Consider the following 21,645-nt stretch of genomic DNA (forward strand, 5'->3'; position numbering starts at 1 on the left):
TTTTGACGGTGTTTAGGGAGGGAGCCTTGCTTTTGGATACAAAGTAGCGAATGTGGCAACACGTTTCTAATCACCTGTTATTGTTGCCCTGGCCTGGTCTAATCCTACGTAGAAAAATCATAGAAGTCTTTTCATTCTATGGCTTACTGTTTGCATTTTAATATGATTACATTTTACTTTATCTTTACATGTAGTTATGTTCTAATATCCTTAGATACCTTCAGGTTTAATTCATTGTTGCAGGCATTTGATAAGAAGTAATACGCATCGAGCAAGGTTGGAAAAACTTGGTTTTCCTGAATTAGCCTCTAAACACCTGTCTTGAATTTTTTTTCACAACGTTTTAAGTGGTGTAGATAATTTCTAGTGTTTATAAGGAATGGAATCCATTTGTTTTATGAAGGTTAACTGGAGTCTAAATTCAGAACTGGATGGTATACAATAGTTATAGTTTTAGTCAACTAGAATAATTAATTATTTTTAATCTCGTGGAATTTTAATTTAGGAGTAAATCCACAACTCCCGATAGTCAAGTAAGTTATTTACTACCTTTTTATTTCTACTCCTCAGTATTTACTGGGGAAACATATCTAATTTTCTTTAAATAAAAAGAGAAAAGACTTTGCAGAAAATAGCATACTTTGTAGGACAAATTAAGATATAGGAAAAACTTTAAAAATTGAGTTCAAAAACAAACGGATTGATAACTGATACTCGTTTATTCAGTTGTGTGCTTTTGGCCTAAATTGTTTCTGAAGTTACTATGGATGCCGTAGAATCATGGTTAAAAGTGTCTTATGTTTATAGCACAGTTTAGCTACCTGCAGTAGCAGAGATGTCGAAGCTCAGAAGCCCCAAGCTCTGGAGTTTGTCTTTCGCTGTAGTTCCTCTGCATGGTATGAAGGAGTACATTTAAAAATTCCTATTTTTTAATGGATAGGAACATAAACTTTTTTGACATACATATCTAATACATGTTCATAGACGTGTAAGAAGACCATTGACCAACATTTGTTTAGGTGTAATAAATATTTGTGTGAAATGATTGAAAAAGAATTACATATTATCTAACCGTATAGTGGTAGAGGAGAGAAAATAGATGATTTCTGAGGTGGGGAAAGCCTTGTTTTGCTTCACATTTGATTTTTAGTTTGGCTGAATATAGAAGTCTATATTCAAAATCTTTTTCTCTCAAAACTGTGAGGCTCCTTTGTTACTACTACAAACCATCAAGACAATCTGATTTTTGCATGTTTGTGGGTAGACTGTTTTGCCCATCATGGAAGCTTTTAGACGTTGGCTTTCTCTTAAATTTCTCAAGGCTTTGTCCAGATGTAGGTCTTTTTCCCCCTCTACTCTTCTGCTTGGTACTCACTCGGCCTTTCTGTTAAAAAGAATCTTTAGTTCTGGGAAATTTTTCTTATTTCTTTATTTTCTTCCTTTCGTTTTTCCTGTTCTTTTCTTTTTAGATGCCCATTAGGTGAATATTCTTCTTCTTAAATTGATTCTGTATGTCTGTGATTTCCAAAATGTGATCTGTGCCCATCAACTGTTAAAAAAAAAAAAAAAGTGTGCATGGACTGCAAAATGTGTATGTGCACACTTATTTTTAAATTATATATGTGTGTACATCTGTACTAATTATTTGCATTATAAATCTACCCTAACATAATCTTGAAGGATGAGATACAAAAAATCCTGTATCTAGAAGCTTTGGTACTTTCTTTCTGAATCCCAGTGGATCATTTTTTGCACCGTTTAGGATTCATTCCGCACACACACCCACACCCACACCCACTCTAGGTACTGCTTTTCTGAGTCACTTCACTTTTCTCTCGTGGTTTCCACCTTTTTTCTTTATGTTCTAAATTCTGGAGAATTTCCTTAATTCATTTTCTGGTGGTGCTATTCTTTTTTTTTTTGGCCATTATGGCTTTAATTTCCATGCACTCCTTTTTAACATTTATTAAACTCTTAAAGGACATGTTTAATTCTAAAACTTTGTATTTGTTTGTGAAACTTTGTTCTTTGTTTGCTATTTTTAATAACAACCTGCTTTTATTTTGTATCTACAATATCTTTAGGAAGCCTCCTGAGAATATTAATTAGAATTTCATCTCTCTGCTTTTTCCAGGATTAATAATGTTGTTTATCTTGGTCCTCATTTCTGGTGTTCTACAAGAGTCTGGTTATCTAATCATATTTAAACATGAAGAACTAATGATTGACGTAGATGCCTTGTGGCTTACCCCTGAAGAGAAGGCTGATTTTGCAAGCTGTGTTGTAGGTGTGTGATGTAAACCTAGCAGGCTTCATTTTAGGGCTTTCAGAGAGTGGGCAGGTGATCTGATCTTGTTACAAATGCCAGTATTGTTGGGACTCACTCTGGAAAGGACCACAGCCCCCCTGCACACGCGTGCGCACACTCAGCCACTCTGGGGCCTTAGCTCTTGCCTGCCAGATTGCTCAGTCTCTGGGCAAGTGTTGCTGTTAATACTCAGCTACATTGGAATGGGGTGAACGTGCTTCAGTAAATCTCAATTTCTTCTCCTCTTTTTGCTCTCTTACTTGTGTCTCAAGAGGACCCTGTTGTGAAAAATAGTCTCTCCTGTGTGAGCGTCATCATGAATTAGAAGCTCTAGGAGTAATTCTTGACGATGCCCTTCCAAGTACTAGGATTTTGCTTTGAGTCAGTTGTCTTCTATCAGTAGACGAATTGAAGAACATTTTACATGTAGTTCCTGACTTGGATTACCATACGGTCTGTCCCTGTCCCCACCCACAGCTATCGCCACCTCCTCTGTGGAAATAGGAATTTTAGGGGGTTAGAAGTGAAAAAGAAAGGAAGTAATGAAAAGCCAAACATCTTAGGGATGTGACCACTCAGGCTTGGAGTTCATCTGTTTAGATATATATTTGGTTTTAATTCCTTCTAAAAAAAGCCAACAACTTTTTAGGGTTAAAAGACCATCCATTCATAAATTAGTGGAGGTTAGCGCAATTAATGGTAAGCAAAATAGACAGGATCCTGGCCTGATGAAGATTACAGTTTACGGATAGAGACAAACATTAATCCAGTAATAACATTACAGGCACACCTTGGAGATGTTGCAGGTTCCAGACCACCGTGATAGAGCAAATATCACAGTAAAGCGAGTCACACGAATTTTTTGGTTTCCCAGTGCATATAAAAGTTATGTTTACATTATACTATGGTCTGTTAAGTGTGAAGTAGCATTATGTTTACAAAAACAATGTACACTCCTTAATTAAAAACACTATTGCTAAAAAATGCTAACCATCATCTGAGCCTTCAGCGAGTCATAATCTTTTTGCTGCTGGAGGATCTTGCCTTGATGTTGATGGCTGCTGACTGATCAGGGTGATGCTTGCTGAAGGTTGGGGTGGCTGTGGCAATTTCTTAAAATAAGACATCAGTGAAGTTTGCCCCGTCGATGGACTCTTCCTTTAATCAAGATTTTTCTGTAGTGTGCGATGCTGTTTAATAGCATTTACCCAGAGCAGAACTTCTTTCAAAATTGGATCCAGTCCTCTCAAAGCCTGCTGCTGCTTTATCAACTAAGTTTATGTAGTATTCTAAATACTTTGTTGTCATTTCAACAGTCTTCACAGCATCTTCACCAGGAATAGATTCGAGCTCAAGAAACCACTTTCTTTGCTCATCTGTAAGAAGCAACTCCTCATCTATTAAAGTTTTATCATGAGATTGCAGCAATTCAGTCACGTCTTCTGGCTCCACTTTTTCTTTTTGGCGAGGAAGATTGGCCCTGAGCTAACATCTGTGACCATCTTTCTCTATTTTGTGTGTGGGAGGGACGCTGCCACAGCAGAGCTTGATGAGTGGTGTGTAGGTCTGCACCCGGAATCTGAACCCATAAACCCCAGGCCGCTGAAGCAGAGCACGCAAACTTAACCATTATGCTACTGGGCCAGCCCCTCGACTTCTAATTCTAGTTCTCTTGCTGTTTCCACCACAACTGGAGTTACTTCCTGCATTGACATCTTGAAAAAAAAAAGTCATCCATGAGGGTTGGAATCAACTTCTAAACTCCTGTTAATGTTGATGTTTTGACCTTTTCCCATGAATCACAAGTGTTCTTAATGGCATCTAAAATAGTGAATCCTTTCTAGAATGTTTTCAATTTACTTTGCCCAGATCCATCAGAGGAATCACTTTCCATGGCAGCTATAGCTTTATGAATTGTATTTCCATACCCTTCTCCCTATCTGGAATTTCTTTCCCAATTTTTGACTCTTTACTTCTCACCTGACTAGTAAGTTTTACTTTTTCTGGGAAATTTCCACTGACCACTTCAACCCTTAGGGATCACTTGCTTTCTTGTGAACTCTTGTACCACTTAACTGTCTCTACTGCTCCTTTGACATAGAGGCATTTGTCGTGTTATTAATTTTCATGTGTGTGTGATCGCTGGGACAGAGTCCATTTTGAGGCTAAGATAAGGACTTTGCTTTTTATATTTGCTGAGTTTGAGATCAGGTGAATTTAATTTCTTGTTTAATAAAAGAAGGCAGGAACTTACTTTTTATACGATGAGGGAAATAATAATTTATCTTGGAAGCAGAGCTTTAAAAAAAAAGTGCAGAATGTTTACCAACTTCTAAAAAGAGGATCAGTGTTTTGGGGACCAGAAGAACCTTTACATGTAGAATTGTAAATGAGCAGTGTGCCTAAACCTGCGATGTGTTTTTCTCCTACTGAGTCCCATTTTTCTCAGGTTGCCTGAGTTGGAGGGTTCCTGTAGAGTCTTGAATCAGAGCAAGGCCTAGTGTTATCCTCGGGGTTCCAGAGCAGCTGGCAAGTGCTCCAAAATGTCACCTCAGCCTCCTATCTGCGGTTGCACCTGTTTGTACATCCACTGCTTCTCACACCCTACCCACTGGTGTCTCTTGTGGAAACAGTTTGGCCTTTATTGTCAGACTGATCTGAGTTTCATTCCCTTTTCCACTGTTTACTAGTCATTCTACCGTAGGCAAGGCACAGTTTAAAAAGCAAATTGGTAAAATAAGGGTAGTTACCTTACTGGGTTTTTCTGAGAGTTAACAGTAGCATTTGTGAAAACATCTAGCGTAACACCTGGCACTTAAGTACCCCTTTTTCCCCCACTATCCTTCACAATGTTGTTCTGTGGTCCTTGGTTCCTTTTACTTAAGAAGTTTCTAGTCCTCTGTAATTAAATGAATTAATATTTTAAAGCCACTTAGAACCAGGCCTGACCCATTAAGCCCTCTGAATGTGTGTTGAACAAGATAAATAATCAGGCATATAGTTGTTGGTAAACTTTCATTCTCTGCCAGGAAGGAGAAGAGGGAAGAGCTGAGACAGTAGTGTGCACCTTTAGATTTTCTTCTTTTTTTTTTTTTTGCTACTTGCACCTGCCTGTGGAGCCAGGTGCCTGAGGGTGTTAACGATTTTTCCTTAATTTCCATCCCTGAGCTCTCTCAGGGTTGTGAGACATAGACGACAGGGCGAAGAACAGCTGTTCTCAGCTGCTGGAATTTTTGTGCTTGAAAGCAAAAGTTTGAATGCATTTTGCTTTCAACTTCTACTTGCAGTGAAGAGCAGTTAATAAAGTAAGCGTCCCCCATTTTCTTTCCAGTGTCAGTTCCTGGGGCCGGGATCGTAGCCCACGCACAGTAAATTAGAGGAGGCTCTGGAGTCCTGCCTGTATTCCTTGTATCCGTGTGCACTTGGGCAAGTTGCTTCTGTCTCGGTGCCACCTTTCCTCCTTGGTAGAGTGAGGATAGTAGTGGTACTTTGATCATAGGATCCTTAGCAGGATTAAATGAGGTAGCACGTGCTGCAGGAGTGCCTGGTGCCTGGTAAATGGTTAGTGAGTGTGAGCTGTTGAATGACATGGTGTGGTTGGTCCCGTGTGCTTTCCCTGTAGGATATTGCTCTTTCTAGATCACTTCCTTTGCATTGTTGCCCTCTCTGATCTTTGTCCTCTACTCCTTTTTCTTTCAGTGAGGTCTGCCAATCCTTAGTGAAACACAGCTCTGGAATGAAAGGAAGCTTATCACTACAGAAACTGCATCTGGTTTCCCGAAGTATCTATCATTCACATCATCCTACCCTAAAGCTTCAAAGACCCCAGTTCAGGACCTCATTTCAGCAGTTCTCCTCTCTAACTAACCTTCCTTTACGTAAATTGAAACTTTCTCCAATTAAATATGGCTACCAGCCCCGCAGGAATTTCTGGCCAGCGAGATTAGCTGCAAGACTCTTAAAACTTCGATATCTCATACTAGGATCTGCGGTTGGGGGCGGCTATACGGCCAAAAAGGTGAGTTTGACCTTCCTACTGCTTTTCCAATTATTCCAGCATGATTATTTTAAGGTTTTGTAATGTAAGTCATTTTTCTTTAGTGCAGTAGAATATAATCAGATGTTTAAATGTTTATTGTGTCTCTGCTATGTGTTAAGTAGTCTTCATGGTGCTGATAGGAACATCTGAATTTTAGTTAGAATTATAGGAGATAAAAATGGCCTAGTGGAAGGAGCACTGGGCTGGGAGCGAGAGCACCCAGGTTTGATTTTCAGCTTTGCCATTTGGTAGCGCTGACAGGAAAGTGAAGGGGTGTGCCCACGCAACCACTTCTAGGAAGCTCTGGGACCAGAGGCAAGGTGTCCTGACCTGGGTCTGCCTTCCTTTTCTTCCAGTGTTGTTTAAAGCCAAATCATGGAACCTGTTTGAAATAGGAATATATTTTGAATTTTTACATTTTCCATGTTTAATAGAGGAACATTTGCATGTTTTATAAACTTGCCTGCTAATTTGTTTTTAGAAGAGCTGAGGCCACTTTGTTTCTAAAAGTTTTGAACAGAATACATCGCTCTTAGTAGATTAGCATGTTTTAATTAAATAAATTAAAAAGTTTTTCTTGGTCTTTTTATGTGACTTTCAGAGCATTTGATTGGCATACTCTCTTATCTTTTAGACTTTCGATCAGTGGAAAGATATGATCCCTGACCTTAGTGACTATAAGTGGATTGTGCCTGACATCGTGTGGGAGATTGATGAGTATATCGATTTAGGTTTGTATCATCAATGTTAAAATACTTTTTTTGGTCATATATTTAGAAAAGAGAAATAGTTGTGTTGAGATAGTTTTTTAATTCATGAATTTAATGTTTTGTAGTTTTATTTTAATGATAAAAGTAGTAGAATATCAAAGAAAAAATTTGTAAGAAAAAAAAGTATTCACTAGTCCTTCACTTTAACACAGCCGCCACTCCCCTTATGGAGTATTTTCTTTTAATTGTACTTATTCTAGGGGCCAGCCCTGTGGCATAGTGGTTAAGTTTGGTGCACTCCACTTTGGTGGCCTGGGTTGGTGGGTTTGGATCCCAGGTGCAGCCCTACACCACTCATCAGCCATGCTGTGGCGGCAGCCCATGTATAAAATAGAAGAAGATTGGCACAGATGTTACCTCAGGAAAAAAAAAGTAAAAAATGAAATTATATGGTCATAGTGAACATACACTTCAATATGTTGTCTTTTACTCCCTAAGACATTTGTCAGCATTTCCCGTACTGCCAAGCAGCCTTCCCAGACATCATGTTCAGTGTTGTGTGCCACCCAGAACAGATGACTCGTGACCCACCTAACTAGCTCTTTTTGATTGGATACCTTGGTTACCTCCATTTTTTGTAACCAGGTTCCTTAAAAGTCTGCTAATGTCCAGAGTAGTTTCTCCCCATTGTCAGCCACTGTCCCCCGCTTCTAACCAAAGGTAGGTGAGAAAAAAGTTTATTTGGTAGCCATCATTGCCAGTAAGTCATGGTGACCTTTATTTATTTATTTATTTTGGATGAAATTATTTTCCTCAGTCTCTTTTTTTACATTTTGTCTAATTTCTTAGTTTAGGTGTATCTGGGGGTGGAATCAATCTCTCCATGCACTTGTTCACAGCACTTTCTTAAAGATTAGACCATGCTGCATTGAGAAAGGTATTTGCAGGAAAAGCACTCTTTCAGATTATTTTTCTAATATTCATGAAGGGAGCTAATTTTTTTTTTTTTTTTTTGCCAGTCCCACAGTGTAGTGGCTGAGAGCCTGGATTCTGAAGCTAGACTGACTAGGCTTAAACCCTGACTCTCCCATGTCTCCACTGTGTGCTCAGGTCCCATTATGTCACCTCTGTGCCTCCGTTCCTCATCTGTAAAATGGGGTTGATAATAACGAGTTTGTAGAGTTACTCTGAAGCTTAAGCAAGCTAGTGCTCTTGTAGCACTTAGAATAAGAGCTGACAGGTATTCTTATTTTGAGAATATTTATATGTTTTGTTCTTCTTCAGAGAAAATTAGAAAAACCTTTCTTGATTCAGAAGACCCTGTAACGTTGTACCAGACTTTGACACGATTGTTGAGTGTTTCTAAACAGAAATAAATACTTTGACCGTGCTATAAATAAAGCTAGCAAAAATAAAATAGAAGCTGGCCTGGGCTCTTAGATTTTATTTCCGGTTGGTAACAGGTGTGAATCTTCTGAGAGACTATGAAAGGAGGGAGAAAAGTAATGGAATGCTGTTCTTGAACTTGAACTGGGATTGTGTCGTGTTTTTTTGGTTCAGGTCAGGTGCTATTGTGATGTTTTTCTCTTGTTCCTTTGATTCTTTGCCTCTTTGCTGCAGCTTGTCCCAGAAAGCACCTGTGATCCTAGTCCACTGTGCGCATTGACACAGTGCTTCTTTCTCAAGGCATTTAACTTGTAAATCAAAAGTATCCATCTAAGACATATGTTTGGTGAATCTTTTTAAAAAAATGGCATGGCTTGTAGAATATCAGAATAGCACATTGTTTCAGATATATGTAGCGGTTGTAGTTGTAATAGGGAGAAAAATGGAAAAATACTTTGAATTTATATATGATGATTATTTAAATTTGATGAATGTCTTAATAGTCAAATTCTTATTTTGAGAATATGTTTTTTTATTTTCTCCAGAGAAAATTAGAAAAGCCCTTCCTAATTCAGAGGACCTTGCAAAGTTGGCACCCGATTTTGACAAGATTGTTGAAAGCCTCAGCTTATTGAAGGACTTTTTCACCACAGGTAAGGAAGGACCTATGTTTGATCTCATTTAAAATATCAGGAACCACAGAGGAAAAATAATTAGATGTATTCATTTGTTTATTCCCATCTTTTAATTGAAAACGTTTAGTACAAATGGACGACAGGTTTTTGAAAAGAAGATTAACACTTAAGTTTTGTTGTTCTGTGATTTTACATTTTTTTATGCTTTTTTTGGTGAGGAAGATTGGCCCTGAGCTGACATCTTTTGCCAGTCTTCCTCTTTTTTTTTCCTCCACAAAGCCCCAGTACATAGTTGTATATCTTAGTTGTACGTCCTTCTAGTTCATCTGTGTGGGACACTGCCTCAGCATGGCTTCATGAGCGGTGCTAGGTCTGTGCCCAGGATCCAAACTGGCAAACGCCAGGTTGCCAAAGTGGAATGCATGAACTTAACAACTACGCCACCAGGCCAGCCTCTGTGGTGATTTTAATTTTTGTTTAGCCCAATAAAATGAAAATATGCAAGAGCTTAAACTTGGCTTTAGTCTTTAGTCAGTCAGGGAAGAAATATCACTTGTTCTTGACAAGTAGATGAGACTTCCTATGTGTTTGCTTTTCATAATTAGTTAGAGCCAATTTGGTGATTTAAGAACAAATTTAATTATGATGGACCATAATAAGTAGAATTTACTAAGATTGATCCTGGTGTATTTGCCCAATTACTGCCCTATCACGATATAAATCTGAGATCTCAGACATCTTTGTTTGCTCATTCCTGTTAAATTTTACATTTCTATTTCCCTTTTTGCTGATTTTTCACAGGTCACAAATTGGTTAGTGAAGTCATAGGAGCTTCTGACCTACTTCTCTTGTTAGGTGTGTAAACAGACATTTTTGCTGACCTTTAACATGCCTTTTAAATGCTTCTAATAAACTAGTTGCAAATAAAATTGCAGACCAAATTTATAATACTGCTTATGCTGAATTTTAAAACCCCAGAACTATATTGGGCAAATTCATTCTTCTCTAGGTGGAAATAATAAAATAATTATTTTGTGGTAAAACTAAAATTCCTAAATATATGTATCTATATTATAAGATTAAAGCTATTAAAAAGAAAGTTTGCTTAACCAAAATATTTTCTTGAAATTTATCTGATTGTTTTCAATAATTAAAATGAAAAGTAATTTTAGTTTGTCTCATCTGTCCTGTCATAGTTGACATTTTAAATTTGATTTTTCACTGTATGTAGTCTGTAATGGCGGTGGTATATGGCCAAACTGTAAGTACTCTCATGTAAAATAATCCTTACCAAAGATTGTCTTATTTTTTTATTGCAATTTTCAGTGACATTTTAGAAAATAGGTTAGACATGTGTTACAGTTTTTCTAAATTTTCTGCATAGGTTACCAGTATGTTCCTTAAAATAGGGATAGTTTTCCAAAAAGTGATTTTTTTTTTTGCTCTTAAAAAATCCATTTACCTTTTAATTGCCTGGGCATAATTTGAAATTTAGTTGAGACTATTGATATCACTGGAGGATTTAAAGGATTGCATGTTTATTTTTAAGGTTCACCTGGAGAAACCGCATTTAGAGCAACAGATCCTGGATCTGAAAGTGACAAGCCTTATAGGAAGGTAAATATAAAGGCGAATTCTTCATGTAGGTAATCTTGAAAGATGTTAAGTTTTGACCTATGGAAGATCTGAAAATGGTAACATCTGAGGAGCAAACATAAAAGAGCAGCTAAGTAGACGCATTGTTAACTAATCCTGGTGCAGAATGCAAGGTACTGTGCAGCAGTTCTGGAAATAGAATTGGAGAAACCCGTTTCCTTCAAATATGTTCTGTGAAATGTTAATTTCAAGGATTGTCCCCAACAAAGGCTTTTGTTGTTAAATATGTGTGGGAAAAACTGGTAAAAATAAAATAAGCAGGCTTCTTTTCTTTTCCCTGGGATTTCTCAGTCCTTAGTATACTCGTGTGCCTTGTGAATCTCCAAGAGAAGTCAAGTGTACAGAGTTTTCCAGATTTATTTAGCAACAGAACCCTTTTCCATGAAGTATATTCTAGGGACTAGTGTTTCATGGCATATACTTAGGGGAAATATTAAGGGAATAGGAAATGGGTTATTAGGGGATAAATTGATTCTGTTACATTGCTAGTCAACAAAATTATGTACGGGATTATGTAGGGTATGTAAGTTTCAACACATGCATTAATAAAATCTGTATGAGAGTTTTTAGGAGAATCGCTGATGTAGAATAACGTATATATTGCTCTGTATTTATATTCATATGTTAACCTGACATTTTCTTAATCCTCACTCTCATCTTTTGAAATTGATTGAGATAACTGATTCCTTGAAAGTTTTTAAAAAAAATAATATCTAGATCAATAGATTTTGGGAAAAACTATTCTATGAACATTTTAAAATTAGATATGGAATATGTAGCTTTTCTTCTGAAGGTTATTATGGTTTTAATATATTGAAAGGAAATAGTTTTATCTTTATTTGGCAAGCAGGAAGAAAATAATTCCTCTGTGTAGGTTTCTGTCTCTCTCCCTCTCCTTCAACTTTGAACTTTCATGTGATATTCCAAGTTTTAATTATATGTCAAAAGATTTTTTTTCTTTTGCCTTTTAACTTGATCTTTTGGAGAAAACATATTTCAAAATGTGTGTGTGCATGTGTATATTTATGCATGTATATTTACCTCTCAACTTGACCTTTTTTGATATCTTTTCCATTGGCATTATTTTAACCAAGGGACACCCTTTATTATTCAGGCTGCTCCACAGAAAAATTTGAATAGAAATTTCACCTATTATGCACAGCTCCTGTTGAGGCAAGGCCTTAGCCCTTAATGCGGGTGAACTTAATGTGCAGAGAGGAGCTAATCTAGTGGGGAGACGGAGCCTCTGTTATAGGTACTGTAGTGTGGTGTTCGAGTGACAAGATTTCTTGTTGCCTAGATCAGTTAAGGGAGGAAGTCTGCACATCTGCTCTTCTCAGATATGGCTTTGGTGAATGAGAAACCTGTTTCAGGGCCTGACGCAGATAATTCCCTTAAAATCCTGTTAAGGTGATAAATGAATAATCAATAAATGATTTGCAATATAGAGGAAGCAAGAGACTGAATCTCCAGAAATTTAATTATATTTACAGATTTTATTTTATACAGTAGACATGAAAGCAAATATATTGCTTTATTTTATAATTTATTCCTTTGTTGTTTGAAGATAAACGCCCACATAGACTATTTCCTTTTAACTTTTCCCTAATTTATGGTGATTGTCTTGCTCATTAAAAACTCACCAATTATCATTTCCAACTGTTTGTTGGAAAGACTAAATCTAGAGTTGTGATTAAGCTGCTTTCGTTACAGGCTAAATCGAATTGTAGCAAATGCTAGTATAAAACTTTAGTATACAGAAAAACTATTTCCAGCCTCAATTAGTGGTGTTAAATTCTGTTAACATACAGCAGTATGTTTGCAAGGCTTGACGGTTACCTGTAATACTTAAGAATAATAAACCGTTCAGACAAGATGCAAATAAGCTGATTTTAAGAAACTTGTCTACAAATCGTTGGTTTATTCTCTGTGGAAGGAGAGACTTTAGCTTAGTTGTAGGCTTTTTGAAATTACTCTGAAACATCAAGTCTGAAAATGTGGGCAATAATCTTGGGCAATAATCCAAAGTTTAGCTGATACCTTTTCGACTGGTTCAGCCTGGTGTCTGAGAGCCCCAGATTTAAAATGGTGTTTCAGGGTTTGAAGCAGTCATGCCTTAGCTTAGTGGTTGTCTGGTTTGTACCAAAGTTTCTCGCTAGACCTCTATGCAAAATGTAAAAGTAAAAGTCATATTTTTAAAAAGTAGTAATAAATTAAAAACATTCCTACAACTAGAACTGAAAAAACGATTTGTCGTTTGTAGTAGGAGAACACATCTGGAGAAGTGTCGGCAAGTAGAGGAACAGTTAGAACTTTTCAGAAGTCAGCAGAAGTGAAAGTGACAGGGAGTTGAGGGAACATAGGTGTCAGACTGACGTGGGTCAGACAGAATGAACACCGCGGTGATCTGATTACCTCTGGTTCCCTGTCTGAGGTCACTGGACTTTAGGTGGCTTGGAAAGTTGTAATTGAGGTCTTCAAAAAGTCTACCAAAAGCATATATTTCCACATAATGCTGCACAGGCTAACTAAACGTCAGGTTTTTTTGACTTTGCCTGGATTTATATCCATTCAGTTTGTGGACAGTAGTTATTTATGTTGATAAAAAGTCCTGATATGTATCTTTGATAAATAAAAAATGGAAAAATACTGAATCTATTTTTTAGTAAGTGCTTTTTGTTAATCAGAAATTTTAAAACTTGTGTCTACTGGAGAAAATGTTAGAAAAAGCCCTTGGTGTGAACTGAATAATATTCTTAAGACCTAGAGACCTTCAGAACTACCTGAAGACACATTGGCAATGGGAGTAGTGAGCCTGTTTTTGTGAATTAATGGACTCATCTGATTTGTAAATCAGACTTCTGTGTATCGGTCATAATATATATAGGAGACAAGGCTACTTAGTGCATCTCCTATTTTAGATTCAGTAGGATTGTTGTGTTCTGGTGAAAATTAATTTGCTAAATGAGACATTTTATTATCTGTGCTTTTGTTCTCTCGTGTTTCTGATTGGTTGTAAACATCTCACAGAAGTAAGGAATATGGTCTTTCTACATGGTCATTCTGTAGGTGACAAGCACTCTTAGAGTTTATAGAAATTATTTGAAGGACCTTTTAAAAATCCAAATCATGAAAAATGGTATTACTGTTTTAAGTATAATTATTAAATAGTAATACGTTAATGCTCTTCCTTTCCACATGTTGCTCCAGTTCTTATTTGTGTGGCTTTATAGTTGTGTTGTACCTCCCAGCTAAAATCTCTTTGCTTTGCTCTGCCTGATGTCCACTCATCCTTAAAGCGCAGCTCAGTTGTCACCTTCATGAAGCCTTCCATCACCATTTTAGTTCCATTAATTATACTCTCAATGTTTAAAACCCTTGCCATATCAAACACTATTTATTTTGGCTTGCATTCTTACTATTTAGTGGGCTATTTCCATCACAGAAGCTCTGTCCTCAAAGCACCTGGAGTAGTGCTGAGCTCTTTAGAAAAATTAGTTGATTTAACTCAGAAGAAAGGCTAATTTAAAGGAAATAAATTAGATTGATGCCAACAAAACTGAGTCCAAAGATTTTATGTGATCTGTCTTTTTGCTCTGATTACCTGAGAATCTCCCTTGGCCTCCAGTATTTGGCAGCTGCTGGGAACAGGCACGTGGAAGCAGTACATGTACTCGGTGTTCTCACTTGAAACGAAGCCGTGCTGCTTAAGTACAGTTGCCGTTTCTGGGATTCCTCATGCAACAAATAATGCAGAAACTGTGGCAAAATGAAATTCTCACAAGCCAACCCATCCAGTAACCACAGATACAGGAAACTTAAGTTTCCTGAGCAGCTAACAACTAGCAACTGTACTTGGTTAGTTCTCAGCCAGGAAGCCAAACCATGTGTGTCCTGGAGTGTAGTAAATGGGAAGCAGAGGAATCAGAGGAAGCCAAGAAGGGACGGTCTGCAGGGGGAAAGATGGAATGGCCAAACAGGCAACCTTATTTTATTCCTTAATAATAAGCATACTGCACTTTTATGTCATTTAAGAAACATTAAGTATAAACTGTGTACGTAACACTTTTTTAGTTAATAATTTAGAACATGGGATTTGTTAGAAATTGTAATATTGATAATAACTATTGGTAATAGACTGATTTGTTCTCTTAAAATTATTTGTAGAAATTGTCTAAATAATAAAATAGGATATGGTATTTCTGAATTGGAGCAAGTTAAATAATCCAAGTGGAAAGCTGTCTTTCCTTCTAATAACCAATAATAAACATTTTTCAGTTTGCTATAAATATTATGAGCAGAGCTATATATTACTGGGAAGGAAAAAAATAGGAAAATGGTTCTCTTTAGTTAATCAAATAGCAGAATTACTCAAATTTGAAAAGTAGTTTAGTGGTCAGGAATATTTTTTAAATGGAAGGGGAAAGAAGATTTCACTTTCTTAAAGTTCTTTTCTGGACCCAAATTACTTTTAAAACTAATAAAACAGGAGTTAGCAAACTTTTTAAAGGGCCAGATAGTGCCTGTTTTAGGTTTGCAGGCCTTAAGGTCTCTGGGCTACTCAGCTAGCCCACCTAGTTTGCCAGCCCCTTCTCTAAAGGGTAATTTAAATATGCCTTTCAGTGTATTGGAATATTGCCTTTTCCTCTTTTAAATGTGAATTGAACCTGATGGGTCAAAGGCACTTTGAAAATAGTGAGACCTTAGTACTAACGGGATGATATTAGGTGCAGACTTTGAATCACACTGCCTGCCTTCAGATATTGCCCTTCCTACTTTCTGAGCTGTGTAACTTTGAACAAATTTCCTCTTCTTTTATAAAGGGGGGAGACTCTATTTGATAGGGTTGTTGTGAGGATTATGTAAAGCCTGTTAGCACAAGATGGGTACATAATAAAACTAAATAAATATGGATATTAGGATTCTATTGATAATGATGACAATGATCATTATTATCTTACACTTTGAATTATTTCATCAGATAACAGCATTTTAGCATTTTTGATTAATTTTCTCCCCTTAATTGTCTATGGACTCTGTTCTGGAGATTGTGAAGAATGGGAAAATGGATTGTAGGGTTGATGCGTGGCTTATTTATAGAATAAGGATTTTTTGGGAAACTCAATTTGGATTTTATGCTAGAAATTTGGCATTATTAGGTAAAAGAAGGTTGTAATTTGATTTATTCAAGCAACAAACATGTACCAATCCCAACTCGAGGTGCTGGCTGTAACATATCTAATGTGTCAGGCCTTGTTTTAGGTGCTTAGATATAAAAGCAAACAGGATTACCCTGCACTGCAGTAAATTTTTAAAATACTGTTAAAAAATATAGTGTTTTAAATTTTCTCACATATGAATGGCTTATAATTTCAACATTATTTTAAATCTTTTCTAACAGACCATTAACTTTTAGGTTATCGCAGCATTTTCAGTTGATATTTTGGTTTCTGGAGTTATCACTCATCTTCTTGATCCTACATAATTTTTTTAAAAACTAAGAACAATGTACATGAAATATGAGACTATGAGAGCTGCACTGTCAAACTGACAATAACCAGGAGATGTTAAGAGAGTATATCATTTGTAGTTGTTTACAATAACTATTTATTGATATTTATAAGTTATTACATTTTATATATAATATGTCATTTAAAAAATATGTGCTATTTCTTGAGAGAAAAATGTCTGAGCTTGGGAAAATATTTATTGAAAAAAATGTATTTTGTCCATTTAAGGAGTGTGTCTTGCACAATAGATACACATATTTCTTCCTCTTCCTTACTTTACTCGGCCTTAGCTTAGAAGCTGTGTGTCCCATCACTTGGTAATTAGGCTGAGTTTGATGCCTAAAGTTGGATAAGGGTGACCTCCTTTAGTTGGATAGTATAGAGTAAATAGTGTTTTCTGTGTCTAATTCTTGTTTTCTTCCTACTTTTTTCAGGAGGTAACAGTTATTTTCAACTATCTTCACATAACAGTGCTTCAGTACAGACTTGGAAGGAAAGTGAGGTGTCACTAGGAAAGAGGGTGTTTTCTTGTAATGTAATACATGTTAGAATATTTGCCATGCAGTTTGCATATAGATGTAAGCAATGGATTAGAGAGAGGTGTTTAAGCCATAAATAGAAAAAGAAGCCTGTACCTGATGGACCAACACAGTTAAGAAATGTGGAATATTTTCTCACTGCTTTGGCATTTTATAAATTAAAATACTGGTGGTATGTTAATTAAAGCACAGGTACACTACTGTGTAAGCCAACAAAGGAAGCCTTCTTTAAAAGGGAATTGTTCTGTGAAATCTAAACACTTGGATGATTATGGTAAATGACGAAGTGAATAAAAATAAGTTCGATTACTTTTCTTTCTGCTTGATGAAAAGCAAAGGTATGAAATAATGAAAAATATGACATGAAAAATTATGGAAGGGAGCTGGCCAATCTTTTTTTTCCTTCTCCCCAAAGCCCCCAAGTACATAGTTGTATATTCTAGTTGTAGGTCCTACTGCTTGTGCTACGTGGGACGCCGCCTCAGCTGCCAAAGTGGAGCCTGTGGCCGAGTGGTTAAGTTCGCATGCTCAGCTTTGGTGGCCCAGGGTTTCACCGGTGCAGATCCTGGGCTCAGACTAGTACTGCTCATCAAGCCATGCCTAATATGTTAAAACCAAGAATCAAACAAAATAAACGCCCCCATATTATATGCTAATACTTTCCCTTAATTTGAAATGCTTTACTATAGTACTATCTTTTCTGTTTGTATTTACTTCTTTTCTGGAAAACTTTTTTGTTTATATAAGTCTTTGGGGTATATAAAGTAAACTATGTTATTAAGCCTCTTGGTGAGTCTACTAATTAAAATTTGAATATAATGTTAACTAGTATTTTATTTTAAGAGACTTTCTAATCTTATACAGAGCAAAATATTTTTGGCAGTTAATTTTAAAAAGCTCTGAAGCTATCTGAAACTCTTAATTTAGATTATTTTAATGAGTGTTAGTTTCCCTAACTTGTTTATTTTTATATCTTGGTAAAAATGGAGCCTGTTGTTCTCCCTGAACACTATTGTGCAAATTAAATAGTGACCTCAATCATTGGAACTTTACCTAGTTAGGTTTCTAATTGAGAAAATATTAGGCTTTGGCATTGCCAATTCTTAGATGTCTTTTCTCTCACATTTCTCAAGGTCAGTTATCTAATAGGCCAGCAGTTAAAAATATTGTACTGAAAATGGCATGTATTTTAGTTCTTGCTACATGTGAATATGTTGTGAGTGATAAAAATTGCACCAGATTAACCTTTCGTGATTATTAAATGGAATGAATTTTAAACACAGAAAGGTGATTATTTTGTGCATAGGTCCAAACTGGGTTTGGTTTCATTTTTAAGTTTCATATTAACTATATTTCTCCATATCTTAATTATGTTCCTTTATAGTGCTTTTGCTTTAGTAATTGATATATTCTTGTTTATTTTTTGAGAGGCTATCTTTACTTAATGTCAAAACAGCTGATAAAAAGTGATAATTCAGTCAAACCTTGATGTTGTATAAAATTAAAACAGTACCTAAAACATTTTTTAATCTGCAAAAAAACCCCCTAAATTTTAGTCAAATAAGCTTGTGTGCATAGGCATGTAAAATATATGAATTAATGTAAAACCTTGATTAACTTGATGCTCGAAAACTCAAATTGATAGTTTTGAGGGACTGTAATCTTAAATTGAAGACGTCAGATGTCAAGAAAAAATGTTTAAGAATAATAATTTAATAAGTAAGTAAGCTATGATGTATCCCTTTCAGTCCTATGGGAATTATGGTTGAAAATTAAAAGATTTAGGCCTGAAAGATCAACACTGTGCAAAAAATGTTTTCCTTTCTTCCCCATATGTATCAAGTCAGGAGCATACACTCGTTGGTATTGGCAATTCAAAGCTAAGGTTTGAAGTGTTTGTTTTCTTGACTTTCCTGTGACGAGGAAATTCAGTTAACGACAGCGCTGCAGCACCGCCTTCCTTGAGCATCCCAGTTAGTCTAGGCTTACTACATGTCGATATTATATATCTGGCTTGTTTTATTCAGCAAACAGTTACTTACTGCATTTGCCTTTTCACTTTATAAACTATGTTGTTTTATATTTCTGAGACATCTAATTTTCCTCAGGGGAAAAATGGAAATGTGGTACAGAGCGCAATTATACAGTGGCTCTACAGGTCCGTAAATGAGTTTCCATTTTTGTTATAAGCCATTCATTCCTTCCTAACTTGCATCTATTCCTTGCTTGTGCCCTTTGGTTTAACATTGTTCTCCTCCCCAATTTTCCTCTTCTCCTCATTGTAAACTCATGGCAGGGTCTGCTTGGTGAGCTCATTCTCTTACAACAGCAAATTCAAGAGCATGAAGAGGAAGCACGCAGAGCCGCTGGCCAATATAGCACGAGCTATGCCCAACAGAAGCGCAAGGTGATGGATGGTTTAAGGGGGCTACTGATTGTTCACACTAATCAGCCATTTCTACCAGATCATGTCACCTTAATCCATTCATGGACTCCAATTATGAGAAATTACTTTTGACAAGTAAAAATATGAAAGATACATAATACAAATATGTAACTTTCTGGGAATGGATAAACAAACCCAAAATATTAAACATAGGAATTTATCTTCTGAAAATTAGATTATCTGCAAGGGCCCATGGATTTCTGTTTAGAGAAGAATTGTGAATTGCAGGTTACTTGATCCAGTTATTGAATCATCCTGAGTTTGTAGCCAACTTGTCAATTTGTTTGTTCTCCAAGTTTTCATTTCTAAAATGAAAAAGATTACTGTGGATGACCATGTTAAGTTATTTAAAGAATGACATTTATTTGTTTTAGCTGGGATCGATCAGAAGAGGATGTTCTTATTTCTTATAGAAGAAAACTATTTTGATTTAACTTTAGAGCAAAGTCATTCTTATACACTTTGATAAATTCATTGCATGAAGTTTTTCCACATTCATCAATAAAGTCAACACAAGTAAATTTTCACTGTGGACTGCTGAAAGATTGAACATTGGAAAGTTGCTATTACTCTGGTTGCTAAAGAACAGATTCTAATGAAAGTCAGCATAAATCTCTATAAATATTTGCTTATAGGTGCAATCAATCAAGTTCTTAAAAATATGCTTTTGGCTGTTAGGTGATCCCACAGTGTAGATCCCAAGGTTAGTGTTCTAAAGAGACTTTTTGAGTCAAAATGAAATGAATGTAATGATTTTAAAGTTATACTCTGAGATCTTGAAATCAGCTAGTTATGTTACGTAAATTAGATCAGAAAAGTTTTAAAGTTATGTACAAATATTACTCAGGATGAAAGATTCAGTCATATAATTAGCTTCCTGTAGGTTCTGATATTGAACTTAACCAATATTACAGATAATGATTTAGTGCAGTAATTCTGCTGGCTAACCTTATCTCATTTGGTGGTGGTGAATACTTGAGTACTCATTTATTTTTTCAGTGTCATTTCCTGGCTTTTCTCAATTCCATGGCTGTGGAATCAACTCCTGTATATTGTTTAGCTTTCAGTGAATGAATAATATAGGCAGAAATAGAAAATAAGTTATTTTCCTACTTGGTTAAATTAAAGTAGATTTGTTAAACCAAGGAAGAACTTATTTTAAATGGTGCTCTAGCGTTCTCTGTCCTGTGTGCTGTGGCGAGTACCATTTAAATATTCCAACAAATCGGATGCTTAGGCTGAGCCATCTGTTCCTTAGCTTTGTTACAGAAAGAAGGGGAAGGAGCTACTGTGTTCTGATGTGTTAGTTAGAAGTATGAATATAGCTCTAGTTACAAGTTTTTCCTAAGTGTTTTTGCATAATGGTAAAATAATTTGAAATAAGTCCCATAGATCTGCCATTAAAAGATTCTAAGATGTGGTTTAAGATTATCGGTATGCTCTTGAATCAAATGGTTTAAGGGATATTAATAGTGAATACTGGTCAATTTCTACATTGCCAAAGGTTAATGTTCATTTGAGGCTTACTTTACTAACCTTTTTTCAGGCTTAGAGATATCATTCATATTTCTAATATTTATTGGATTATCCATATAACCCTTTTATTCCTCCCTTTCCCCTAATGACTCACAGGACTGTATCTCCTTCCCTTTGGTTTATTAAGGCATACTTAATGGAGCACCAAAAAGGGCTTATTCCTGCCCACTTTGGAGTTACCTTGTGCAAAAGTAAATGGGATTTTAAAAACAATTTTTGCTCTTCTATAACAATATCATTCCCCGTACTATCCTGATGGATAGTTTCTTGCTATTTCTTAGCCCCTTCTCTCCCTGTAGTCAGTACACAGCTAAGTTATCAGCCCTTCACTGTCATAAGGATCAAAATCCTAATTCATGAGATTTTTATCATTCCAGGCATTTGAGTACCTGAGGTACAAAACCACAGCTACTTTTTGTTCCTTTTTAATCATTCTTTCTCCCTTACCCTCTTGAAAATATTAAGAATTCTTCATTTTTTATATCTTGCTAGTAGCAGCTAATAAATTTTCCCTGTATCTTCTGAGCAAAGGAGCTCATGCAAGCGACAGTAGATTAAAACTGCCAGTGGTAGTTTTGCCTCCCAGGAATACGTACACATACATAGAAATTTTTACCAGTCTTTATATATATATAGGTATTTCAGAATGGCCACAGTGCCTTAGTAGGAAAAAATACTTAAAATTTTAAAATCAGGCTTGGTTTTGTGAGGAGCTAGTAAAGGTTTTTCTCTTTCAGCTTTAGCTTGTTTCTGCGGAGGATTCCGCTCTTTCTCCATCAGTTTCACAGCTGTGGAATTGTAGAAAAGCTCTGGTTTCAAGGCCATTGATACCCATTTCTGTCAGGGTGAGTTTTAAGTTAATTTCATTATGCAAACTGAA

At 36.1% G+C, this 21,645-nt stretch overlaps 1 protein-coding gene across 4 annotated transcripts in view; it reads left to right on the forward strand.

Moving 5' to 3' along the window:
• OPA1 (OPA1 mitochondrial dynamin like GTPase) overlaps positions 1 to 21,645 on the forward strand; it is an 84,795-nt gene that overhangs the window by 1,119 nt on the left and 62,031 nt on the right. The window contains exons 2-7 of one of the 4 annotated variants that reach the window (XM_008534869.2): positions 6,008 to 6,326; positions 6,982 to 7,078; positions 8,989 to 9,096; positions 9,880 to 9,933; positions 10,628 to 10,695; positions 19,080 to 19,190. In XM_008534869.2, the coding sequence (XP_008533091.1) occupies positions 6,008 to 6,326; positions 6,982 to 7,078; positions 8,989 to 9,096; positions 9,880 to 9,933; positions 10,628 to 10,695; positions 19,080 to 19,190 (757 nt within the window). The remainder of the gene's footprint in view (positions 1 to 6,007; positions 6,327 to 6,981; positions 7,079 to 8,988; positions 9,097 to 9,879; positions 9,934 to 10,627; positions 10,696 to 19,079; positions 19,191 to 21,645) is intronic. The other 3 variants (XM_008534879.2, XM_008534887.2, XM_008534895.2) reach the window with 3 other exon arrangements.

Source organism: Equus przewalskii, chromosome 18, assembly GCF_037783145.1.
Source record: "Equus przewalskii isolate Varuska chromosome 18, EquPr2, whole genome shotgun sequence".
Lineage (NCBI taxonomy): Eukaryota > Metazoa > Chordata > Mammalia > Perissodactyla > Equidae > Equus > Equus przewalskii.